Raw genomic sequence first — 12818 nt, forward strand, 5'->3', positions numbered from 1 at the left:
TATAACTAAATAAGATGTAGATATGTGGAAGACAATTGGCAATTACTTTTTGTTGTATATAAGTTTTGTTTTTACTTTTTGATGCTGGATGTGAGTAATGGCTTGTGCAATGAATGTGTTGGATGTATATATATATATATATATATATATATATATATATATATATATATAAATATCTATTCACAAGTGCATTTTCTTTACTTAATTTTCCAATAAACATTCAGCCAAACAGATGTGATTTAAAGCCCCGCCACTACACAATTTGTTTTTGTCAAAGATCTTCCATGGGCAGATTTTGTGTTTGTGAGAAAGCGGTTGTTGCCTGTACTAAAACGACTTCTTTGTGCACTCATATGAACTTCCTGTTCTCTCTCCGGCAGGGGAAAAGCCTTATCAGTGTACTTGGGAAGGATGCACATGGAAGTTTGCCCGCTCTGATGAACTGACTCGACATTTCCGTAAACACACTGGAATCAAACCATTTCAGTGCCCAGACTGTGACCGCAGCTTTTCCCGCTCGGACCATCTTGCTCTTCACAGAAAGAGACACATGCTTGTCTAAATGCCCTTCTTGCCTTTTATACACAAAAATATTATTTTTGGATTCAGCTGGTTCTGAATCTACATAATTTTTTTTCCATATGGTCAGTAAATGAGGTCCCCCATGCTTCATTGTACTAACCACGGGTCAGACCTAAGAATGTGAACATTTTCCTACAGAGTCAATGCAGTACCTTCCTGCACACAGTACACCTCAGGAAATACCCCAATGGACAATGTACTGCTTTCTATGTACTTACAAGCCATATTATCTATATTGAATAAGTTATAAATGTATTTAATTATCAACACAATTTGCCTATTTGCTTCATCTTGCCACAACATTCCTCACATAAGTTTATTTTTTTTGTCCACAACTAAAGATATACATTTCCCAAAGTAGCCACGTAACGGTGTAAGAATTGTTTCCATGTTACTAATTTATGCTGTAGAATAGTGAATTTAAACATGCACAGCACTTTTCAGAGACACAATCAACAGCCTGTGTTTAGGTTTGTAAAACATCAATCAGTTGGTACGTCAACGGTGACGCTTCTTTTTTGCCCAATTTGCAGCTCACGTTAACAAAATATTCATAAAAATGTAATGTAATTTGTTTTGGAGTAATTATTGTATATTTGCAGATATACAATGTCAGGTGTCTCAAGTGACTTACTGAAATAATAGGTTTTTTTTAACCCTCTGGCCTTTTTTACATCATACTTTTCTGTAGCTTTTGGGGCATGATCTAATAGGTTGAGCCATGGTTGGACATTATCAAGGGCATGGCCAGAAGCACTACTGTTGGTAGGAAACAGAGTCAGTAAAGGTTAAGGTCACAACTTTTACAGAGAGAAAGAATTAAATTATGTCAAAAGTACTGATAGATAAATAAGATGGTCTGTTAAAGGAACAGTAACACCAAAAAATGAAAGTGTTTTAAAGTAATTGAAATATAATGTACTGTGGCCCTGCACTGGTAAAACTGGGGTGTTTGCTTCAGGAACACTACTATAGTTTATATAAATAAGCTGCTGTGTAGCCATGGGGGCAGCCATTCAAGCTGGAAAAAGGAGAAAAGGCACAGGTTACATAGCAGATAACAGATAAGACACCATTGTATTCTACAGGGTTTATCTGTTAGCTGCTATATAACCTGTGCCTTTTCTTCTTTTGAATGGCTGCCCCCATGGCTAAACACCAGGGTTTATATAAACTCTAATAATGTTTCTGAAGCAAACACAAAACTTTTACCAGTGCAGGGCAGCAGTACATTCTAGTTTAATTTCTTTGAAATATATACATTTTTTGGGGTTACTGTTCCTTTAAAGTCGTTGAATCCTGTAAATACTGTATCCCTAGTGATGATTGTTTTTCTGGGTGATATTTAGGGCCATTTAAGATGCTAACATTTAAGGGAAAAATATGAAAACAAGATGGGTCTCAAATAGCAGATTGTCTGAACATCACAACAATATTGTTCATGTCAATGATCTGCCATTAAATACCTTGTTTGTTTGTTTCAGCTAAATGAAAAGGCTTTCTTTAGACAAGGATTCTTAGGCCTATGGACTATTGACAGAAGTGATGCTCTGAGAGGGAACCACCGCAGTGATTCTCTTTTTGAATGCCTGTGGTATGTCCAATGCCCTATTATTACTGCCAGAGCATTATCATTTTCACATGTGTTGACATGCTCACTGTTTGGTACAATGTTCTAAAATCATGTACCTTGATGAAGTGGTTCTTAAACCTACAGATCTATGTAAAACCTGAACTTTAACCTGAAAATTGTAATAGAGAAGCTGTCTCTTGAACAACAGAACAACAAGTGATAACATGGTGCATTCACACCCCAGTTGCCAAGAACAGACTGCAATGAAAAATAATCTCATGGGATTTGGCATTTGTCCATGTCAATTCAATACAGAACTGCCACACATACAGTTAGGGTTCTTCAATGGGTATTTTACACAGCACATAGGAAAACACAACAACACATAGGAAAACATTCATCATTTCTTCTCCAGTTTTACAAACATATATTTTCTTTTTTTTTGGCCTAGGTTTTTAATCTTCCACCATAAATAGCCATTTGCACATTTTTTAGTCTTCATTCATGAAACTTTCACAACTGAACCAAAGTTGCCCAGGGGGGGTTCTGTGGTTCCACACCTAAATGACCAATACGTTATAAACAACTGGTTACAGATTGTAAACTTAACACTTACACTAAAGAAGAGGATCATAGGAAAAGTAAATCTGTTGATGAGACCATTACTGAAGGTGTTTCCCCCTCAGTTACTGAATGTGCACTTTTAATCTACCTAAATATACTCACAACTCAAAAATTAGATGTTGGCGTTTGCTAGTTCAATTATTCACGGGTTGCTATTTTTACTTAGTGTGCTAGGTTAGACCTAATTAAAGCTGGCTTTACAAGATCAGACTTGTAAAGGGGAGGTTGGCATATTTTGATATGGACATATGTACTTATGGGGGCTGTTACAATAAACCATCCTATGCTCCTATCAGATTGCAATTCCTCTGCTGAAACTGCAGATGCAACTTGACCTTGGGGGCATCAGTGTTCCAAATGACATTGTACAGTATCTGTCCCTGCAGCCGACAGGCCAGTCTATTATATACCTTTAAGGTCATCCATTTATGGCAGTGTTAGGGAACCATACATCAAATTCTTCTTCTCCATGACTGCATGGCCATACACCCCTTCAGCTAATGTTTGCCCCATCTTTCCACTAAGTTTGAGTATGGATTAAAAAGAGCTTAGTGATTAAAAACAGTAGACATTTAACCATGGGTTCCCCCTGCCTTGGTCTATCACTTTAGATTTGTTTTCCAAGGGACAGCCATGAAGTCCATCATCCTCTAATGGAAAGTTATTTCAGTAGTCAATTTTGGTCTGCCTCGTTACTAACAATAACTGAAAACATATCACTTTTTTAATGTCAATAACTGTGTAGTAAAATACCCATAAATTGTATGCAGTGTTGTATGCCACATTTACTTTCTATAGCATAAATTTAGTTGCATAATCCTTGAAAAGTGGGTGGGGGTAAAAAAGCTGCACAATGAGTCAACAGCAGATTTATCATATGAGCATCTACTCTTTCATGGTGCTTATGAATTCAGGGTAGTGTCACTACAGCCCTTGATCAATTTATCATGATTGAGCCAGAAAGATTTTTTGCAAAAATGGAAGCAAATAACCATGAATTGAATTGGGCCATTCTGAATCCATCTAACAATGATCAGGGCCATAGGAAAGAATGTCCATGCTTCAGTTTGATCAGTATCAAGTTTGATTGAACCTAACGAGAAAAAAAATTGGTTCATTGTCTTCTATGGGTCTCAACATCACAGACAACTCACTGTTTTTGTGGTTTAAAATACATTCTTAAAGGCTAAGACAATGATAAATAGCAATTTTGTTGGAATCAATGGAATTGTCCTACCAAAATGATGGGTTTAATAGGGTTAAACAGTTCAGATGGAAGTATTCCAAACATCTTCTGCTGTTTCCTGCTCTATTTAAACCAGACAGTTGAGATGACCTAGAAGTGAAAACCAAACTGCGCCTTGAGCAACAATACATTTTTGCAATACTCATTTCTGCACATGAACAATTGAAATGAAAATCAATATTTTCTCAATGATAAATTGAATAAGCATGTATTCTAAAGCTGGAAGGATGGTAGTAATATCTAATTTTGGAATGTTCTTTTTAAATGTCAGAATGTGGTACCTCAAATATTGAATTTATCAACCTGTTTAAAAAGGACTATTCTTATATCTAAAGCACTCAGATAATGTTGCCATGACGTGTCGCAAAAATCATCCCCGAGGTATAAACTGACTGATAAGCATTTTAACAGCCGTGGTACTTTAACCAACCCAGTGTTAATCTAATAGCACTTCCCATTAAAAAAAAAATTCCGCCGTACAATGTGTTGTATGTAATTGTATCAAATGGAACATCTGTACTGTTTTGCTACACTTTAAAAACTAAAGGATAGCAATATTAAATGAAAAGTTGCCAAATTGGTACACGGTAGTAATGTATTCTAAATGTTGCATTTATTTCCATTATATGAATACAAACATGTATGTTTCACTTTACTGTGCTTTCTTAATTGGTGATCAGAGACATTTTGATATTAAAAAATGTATTTTAAACACCATTTGTGGCAGGTTTTTTTTGGTGAATTTATACAAATCCAACATGTAAAAAATGTTATTATCCAATAATTCCTGGGGGAAGGGTCACAGGGAGAGCTGTATGCGAGTGGAATGCATCGGCAGGGTGGATTGGAAGCTGTGGAAGGTGCAATCCAGCAAGGGGCTCCAAAAACATAGGCAGTGCCCCCCCCCCAGTGCCCCCACACCACCTCCAGCGCCCCTACCTGCTGATTGGCTGCACTGTCAGTGTTTCTTCCTTGGCTTGTCAGCACCATTGAGTTTTAAAGGAGTGGAGTTTCACCTGACTGCACCAGTTACAGTCCTTATAATTCAATCGTTTGGCCCCAGGGCTTAACGACCGAATTAGCGTAAATTCCCCCAATATCGCCCACACATAGGTGGGGATATCGGGAGAAGATCCCTTCGCTTGGCAACTTCGCCAGGAGAGCGGATCTTTACGTGTATGGCCACCTTTAGAGTACTTCTCCACTAAAGTAAATACTATAAAGGCTTATTTACATCTGTAAGTCCAGTGGACAACATGCACTCTTCCACATAGTCATTTGCTCCTAAAACCACTTTCATACAGATATGTGCTCCTTGCACTTCTGTATAGTTGTGCTAAATGCCGCTCACTCCTTCTGTTCCAAAGTGAGCGCTGGTGCGCCTATTGGCACAGGGGAACCTTGGAGTTACCACCACCTCCTGACCAGCAGTAGCTCCAGGGTTCCCTCAGCACCATGCATCAATCGGCAAAGTTCTGTTTCACCAAAAGAATCAGGCACAAACATCACTCAAATGCCAAACACTAGAAATGACACTAGGCCGATTTTGAAAATATTCAGTGCAACTGCTCCTGATTTGCGATAAAATTCACATGCAGTTGCGTCTATTTTGGCAAATCATAAACAATTACGGTAGGCGCAGTGCAATTGTGTGAAAGGCACACCAAGTTATTCCTGCATTAGGCTAATTTAATTTAGTCTTTAGTCTATTTTGTCAATCATACAAATAATATAAGTCACTGAGATTTGACTTAAATTATTTTACTTTTATGTGGTTTTCATTTTGATACCAACAAAAGCCAATTATTACACAAAAAAAATCAGTGAGGGTAGAAAAATTATATTGGTGTTTTAATCTTCAGAAGTATGTGTTTTTTTATATTTAGTCCTCTATAATAGCTGTCCACAACATGTATAACAAATCTTCACTTCAGGTATACTAGGGCTGTATAATTAAATAGGTATCATGGACCATTGTCTATAGGGAACATTTATTTCAGTTTGTTTTTATTCAGCCTCCCCACCCTCTACTGGACACCAACAGCAAAATCTGGTGGCAGAGCCACTTTTCAAGGTCAGTATTAGAGTGGCACTCACCCTTGTTAAAAAAATAATAATACAATTACAATTATGTATTTGCAATTGGGATCTAGTATCTAGAATGCTTGGCACCAGAAGTTTTATGCATAAAGAATCATTTTCCCTTAGTATAAACCACCATAATACATCGTAGTGAGAAGATATTGCCTATCCCACATGCCTCACTTGAGCATATTTCAATATTTCATCCTTAGGATGCTATAGTGCTTTAGTAGGCTGAGGGGGGTGTGTACTATAGGACGCTTGTATACCCAGGTGTAATGGCTGGAGGGAAACTGCTATGATCTAAGGCTCCAGAGAAGGCTGGATATGACCCGCCAAAGGATTTTTATAGCCATTACTCCATTAATATATTTTGTTAACTCATTAGTGGCCATTACTGGGGCAGCTGATCTGTGTAGGAGGTAAGGACATTATATGAAACCTAGAACGCTTACAGATAAAAAGAAAATTATTTAAAAAAAATTGAATTATTTGATTAAAATGGATTCTGTGGGAGATGACCTCCCTGTAATTTGAAGCTTTCTGGATAACTGGTTTCTGGGTAATGGATCCCATACATGTATGTGTTCTAACAGTCTGTCTCAGTATAAGCTATAAATAAAGATTGCCTTTTAATATATAAAATGGTGTTATGCTGATATGATTCATATGATTCACATATGCGTTAATCAGCCACCAAGAGAGTTAAAAAATCACCTCATCTGACATTAGCCTAAACTATCTGTTGGCTAAGTATTCATTCTGGGGGTATAGTTTTCCTTTAACATTGCACATAAATGCTGTGTCAAAGTGGTTCTCTAAGAGAGTAGTTAAAAGAGAAGTGTCACCATAACTGTTCATGTAATGTACCCTGGGAGTCCTGCCTGCTCACAATAAAGCAAATTCATCCGGTTCATCATCATAACCGGTGTCTTGGCTATTCATATTCAGAGGATCCTCTACTGCCTGGTAAGCAGCTACCCCAAGGGAGGGGCAAGGTACCGGGAAAGCCCGTCTCCCATAGACTCCATTTTAATCAAATAATTCAGAATTTTAAAACTTATTTCCTTTTTCTCTGTAATAATAAAACAGTACCTTGTACTTGATCCCAGCTTATTGGATGCAAAGCAATCCTATTGGGTTTAATGAAAGTTTTATTAATTTTTTAGTAGACAAATTAAGGAAAGACCCCTTATCCGGAATACCCTTGGTCCCGAGCATTCTGGATAATGGGTCCTATACCTGTACCGACTATTGGTGGTTCTTAAAAATATTCTCGAGTATATCTGCATTCATATTTTCTTGAATCATGAAAAAAAGCCAAACTCAAATTTTGATAAATCAGCACCTAAGATGTAATATACCCCATATTGAATAAATGTCTAATAAACATATGCATACATAAGAATATAAATATAAACCTAAATATGAAAAATAACTCAAAAAAGATGGAAGGACTGAAATGAAGCTTTTCTATCTCCTCAGATAGATGTGGCATTGTTACATATTCACACAGAGAATCCAAAGGATTCTGTTTAATCTGACTGGCATCAAGGGTAATTTAGATCCGCATAGATAGCCAATCGAAATTAACCAGCAGGCTGAGAATATATATCACTATACAGGTATAGGATCCTTTATCTGGAAACCCGTTATCCAGAAAGCTCCGAATTACAAAAAGGCCGTCTCCCATTGACTCAGAATTTTAAAGCCAATTTCCTTTTTCTCTGTAGAAATAAAACAGCACCTTTTAATTGATCCCAACTAATATATAAATAATCCTTATTGGGGGCAAAACAATCCTATTGGGTTTAATTAATGTTTTATTGATTTTTTAGTAGACTTAGGGGCACATTTACTAACCCACGAACGGGCCGAATGCGTCCGATTTTTTCGTAATGATCGGTAATTTTGCGATTTTTTCGGCGTCTTTACGATTTTTGCGTAAAAACGTGAGTTTTTCTGCGTCTTTACGTTTTTGCGTAAAAACGCGAGTTTTTCGGCGTCTTTACGCTTTTTGCGTAAAAACGCGAGTTTTTCGTAGCCATTACGAAAGTTGCGCAAAGTCGCGATTTTTTCGTAGCGTTTCCTTGCGCGAAACGTCGTGCCTTTTAAGTTTTAACACTACGAAAAAGGCGCGACTTTGCGCGCAAGTGTTAACGCTACAAAAAAATCGCGACTTTGCGCAACTTTCGCAAAGACGCCGAAAAACTCACGTTTTTACACAAAAATCATAAAGACGCCGAAAAACTCGCGTTTTTACGCAAAAATCGTAAGGACGCCGAAAAAATCGCAAAAAATCCGAAAAAGTTGCAAAATGTTCGTTTCCAATCGGAATTTTTCCAATTCGGATTCTAAATCGTGTCTTAGTAAATCAGCCCCTTAAGGTATGGAGATCCAAATTACAGAAAAACCTTTTATCCGGAATACCCTTGGTCCCGAGCATTCTGGATAACGGGTCCTATACCTGTATTACTATTCGGAAATGTAGGCCCAACAATGGGCCTTATTTAGCAACTCAAAGCACCTGGGCAGCGATTGATCATTTTTTATTTTTCCTGGTATTACATTGTTTATTAGCTCAATAATCTGCAATTTCAGCAGTTATCTGGTTGCTAGGGTCCAGTTTACCCTAACAACCAGGCAGTGGTTTGAATGAGAAAAAGTAGTATGAATAGGGGAGGGACTGAGTAGAATGATAAGTAATAAAAAGTAACAATAACAATAAAATCGTAGCCTCACAGAGCAATAGTTTGTAGGTTGTCATTGACCACCATATGCAAACTGGAAAAAGGCATTAGAGAAAGTCAAATAATTCAACAACACCAATCGCAAAGGTTCTGAGACTAGGGTTATTTTAACATAAAGGAAAGCAAGTAGAGCTGTTCACCTTTATTAAGGCAACCTGGGATCCTTTGATGTGAAGCTTACAATTTAGATTTGGTGTACAGGTCACGGAGAAGTAAATTTACTTACCGTATATACTCGAGTATAAGCCGAGTTTTCCAGCACGCAAAATGTGTTAAAAAAGGAATCCTCGGCTTATAGTTGAGTCAAATAGGAGAACTGCTGAATTACTTGCCCATCCGTTCCACGATCATGCACGCAGCGCGCTCCACCACCCCAGTGCGGCACCGATCATGCATGGTGGCGCGATGCATCATGCGTGCATGATCGGGCGCCGTGCGGGGGGGGGGGTTTGCGCATGATTGGCCACCGGATGTGCCAGCGCGCATAATCGGACGCCGGATGTGCTGGTAGGACAAGTAATCCAGCAGTGCTCCTATACGGCACATAGCGTTACTTAATACATAATACAGATATCAATGTCCAAAATTGAATTTGAATGGTTAAATGCTGTATGAATTGGCACAATAAGTAAGTGTTACCAGACAAATTTGCTTGTGTATAAGGCTGACTTTAGCTTAACCCACAAAGTCCAAGCAGCACGGTGTAGCAGCAACATTATCCTTGTCAATAGTGGAAGATCCAAGTAGGATATATCTGCTAGCTGACCCCTCAGTTGCCCATCAGCCATACTTGCTTGCATCATGTTCTGGCGCTTAGTTATGTCACTAGTGTCAGGTGAATTACTGAAAAAAGTTTGTTTTTTTAGGGGGGGATTGCATGCTGTACCACCTACGTTTATTAATATGGTAGTCATGTAAGCACTTGTGAGTGTCCTTTTATTAAATAATTCGATTGTTAAAACTTAGCAGTAGCGGCTGCATTTCCCACCCTAGGCTTATACTCGAGTCAATAAGTTTTTCCAGTTTTCTTAGGTAAAATTAGGTACCTCGGCTTATATTCGGATCGGCTTATACTCGAGTATATACGGTATCTTATTGACATAAGAGACCAATCATATTAGTGATGGGTATTTGCAGATCTGACTTATGTTGTATTTACTAGTACAGATACATTTAGATTTTGGATAGAGGGCAACGCTGGGAGCCACATAAAGCCTGCAGGCACTGGCATTGCTAGACCAACATGGCTCCCTGTGTGAGATTTGGTCCAAGTATTTACTTCTTGTTGACCCTAGTCACTCATGCCCCTCTACCCACTATCACTTCCACCCCTTGTATTCACTAGTTAATAACACATCAATGCTAAATTCCACAGTGGCCCCTTCATGCTGTGGCACAAAATGTCATTCTTAGGACCTAGTGCACCAATATTTTCCATCCCTCTCAGAAGGGACCCAAATCAGCTTAGAAAACTAAATGAGGCGTATGTTCCCTAACAGCTTTGTCAGTGTGTAGTTTAGGAATATCCTTTTTTTTACATAAAAAATGCCACTGCTCCATGTCCCAGCATGTCTCCCATAATCCCCTCCATGAGCAGCTCCCCACCTAGCCAGTCTCATAATGTCTAAGTCCAGCACTCCTGGGGGCACTATATTCGGACGCTGGGTGTCTATCTGTGCTGTCAATGTGACGGCAAGGGGACTGGGGTTCACTGCTGTACTTATGAAAGTGTACAATAATCTCATCTGGATAAACCAGGGCTATCCAACAAATGGCACTTCGGCTGCTGCAGTTGCATGACAAATCATTTTGTTCCTTGTATTTCTGAGCACACATTGCCACCAAGTGGCTCTCACAGTAAATGTCATTTCAAGGAATATGTGACGATACTTAAAATGTATGAAGAGAAAATACATGTACACTCAGAACACATGGGTACAAATTAAATTAAACATTTAAAGAAAAAGTAAGCCTTTAAAATAAGTTGATGTAAAACTGATGAGAGTGCTATGCTAAGCACTTCTGCAATATAAATTCATTTTTTTTTTATTCCAAGATATTAAGGGTGAAGTAGTTAAGATGAATGCATTTTGTTACAGCGCCACCTGCTGGTCACTTTCAGAACATTAACTAGTCGAGGAGAAAGAAAGAGGGTTGATCTGATATTCTTCTGGTTAGGAAAGACATTAGAAACCTCAGATAACACATTTTTCCTAAACAGAAGAACATCAGATCAAGCCTGTTTCTTTCTCCTGACAACTTCCTGACTACATCCTTGACTACTTTATGTTCTGAAAGTGACCAGCAGGTGGCGCTGTAACAAAAAGCAATAATGTCCATCAATTTCCCAGCATTTAGACGAAGAATGGGAAGTATCAGGGGTACAGACTCCGATCTGGAAAATTACATATGCATCAACTATCATGTTCCTTGTTGTTGTTTCCTACTTTTCACTTGCAAAATTAACTAAATATGTAATTTTCCAAGGCATGTCCAAAGTTTTTCATCAAGGGTCTAATATAAAATCAGAGAAATTGGGATTAATCAGTGGGACTGAGTAAACCGGAGTGGAAATGCATAACTTTATGGTGGCCCTTCAACAAATTCTCTGATTCATCAACAGATTTTAACAGATTCTAATTTCCCTTGAAATTAGAAACTCAATTTTACAAAAAATGTATATATAGGATAGATATATATATATATATATATATATATATATATATATATATATATATATATATATATATATATATATATATATATATATATATATATATATATATATATATATATATATATATATATATATATATAGGATAAGTGCAGATAGTTTGGGCGCTTGAAAAGTTAAAGAAAACATATTTAGGGCTCACAAACCTAAAGCTAATGTCACACCAGTGAAGAAACCACTAATTTGAGCCACTACCGACCCATGTGAAACTGCAGTGACAGAAATACAATCCACCTATCACTAGACACAAGGGGCGGCTTTCATTCTTGTCCTTGCAGCCTAAGATTGCTTCAAGAGTAATGACATCACTGATGCACGTGACTGCAGGTCTTGCAACAAATAGCACCATCCAACTGCTGGTATCAGCATGGTTTACTGTCAGGTTAATTCATTTTTGTTAAGTGATCTGACAGTTAGTGAAATTACTATAAAGGTGCCCATACACCTTAAGATCCGCTCACTTGGCGATGTCGCCAAGCGAGCAGATCTTCTCCCATTATCCCCCACCTACGGGTGGGCGATATCAGGAGAATCCAGGCTAATACGGTCGTTTGGCCCTGGGGTATAGGCAAAGTCGGTTCGGGGACTGCATCAAGGAGCTGATGCGGTCCCCGATCCGACTAGATTTTTTAACCTGCCTGCCTGCCCATCGGTAGTGCCCGTCGGTAGTGCCCATACACGGGCCGATTAGCTGCCGAATGTGTCTAAGGGACCAATATCGGCCCGTGTATGGGGACTTTTAGTCTTCTTCCTTAAGGGAAATGGCGAGATTTGTCACCAACGGAAAATCTGTACTACAGATGAAGCGCTGGGTATCCCAAAACTTAACTAGTTACAAACAGGATAGCCTGTGTTATCTTGTGTTATCTCATGCCATCTCCCTGCTGTGTCAGGATAAAAAAGGCCTTCTTAGGCTGTTATTCTGTTTTCAGACAGCCGCTGGTGTCTGGAGAGTTAACATGCACAGTATGGGGTCCACTTTGACACCAGGCTTCTCCTGCCTTATCTTTATGTTCTTTTTTTCTGGAATGTGGGAAGCGCTAAGAGTGATTAAGATGACCCCCTGGTAAAAGCAAATAGAGCACTAGTCTCTGCTGTGGGTAATTATACACTGGGCTGTTTCTGGGCACTGCATCAACCTAGGTGCAGACAATCACAGCCTTCATGTGCCTGTAGCTACACAGAGTGAAGATTGGGCTGAAAATGCAAAAGCAGGCATTTTCGGGG

At 38.5% G+C, this 12818-nt stretch overlaps 1 protein-coding gene across 1 annotated transcript in view; it reads left to right on the forward strand.

Moving 5' to 3' along the window:
• Positions 1–1238, forward strand: part of klf3 (Kruppel-like factor 3 (basic)) — a 37505-nt gene extending 36267 nt beyond the window's left edge. Inside the window, exon 6 of the mRNA XM_002938648.5 lies at positions 381–1238. Within this exon, the coding sequence (XP_002938694.1) occupies positions 381–562 (182 nt within the window). The 3' untranslated portion in view covers positions 563–1238. The remainder of the gene's footprint in view (positions 1–380) is intronic.
• The last annotated feature ends 11580 nt before the right edge of the window (positions 1239–12818 follow it).

Source organism: Xenopus tropicalis, chromosome 1, assembly GCF_000004195.4.
Source record: "Xenopus tropicalis strain Nigerian chromosome 1, UCB_Xtro_10.0, whole genome shotgun sequence".
NCBI classification, from domain to species: Eukaryota; Metazoa; Chordata; class Amphibia; order Anura; family Pipidae; genus Xenopus; species Xenopus tropicalis.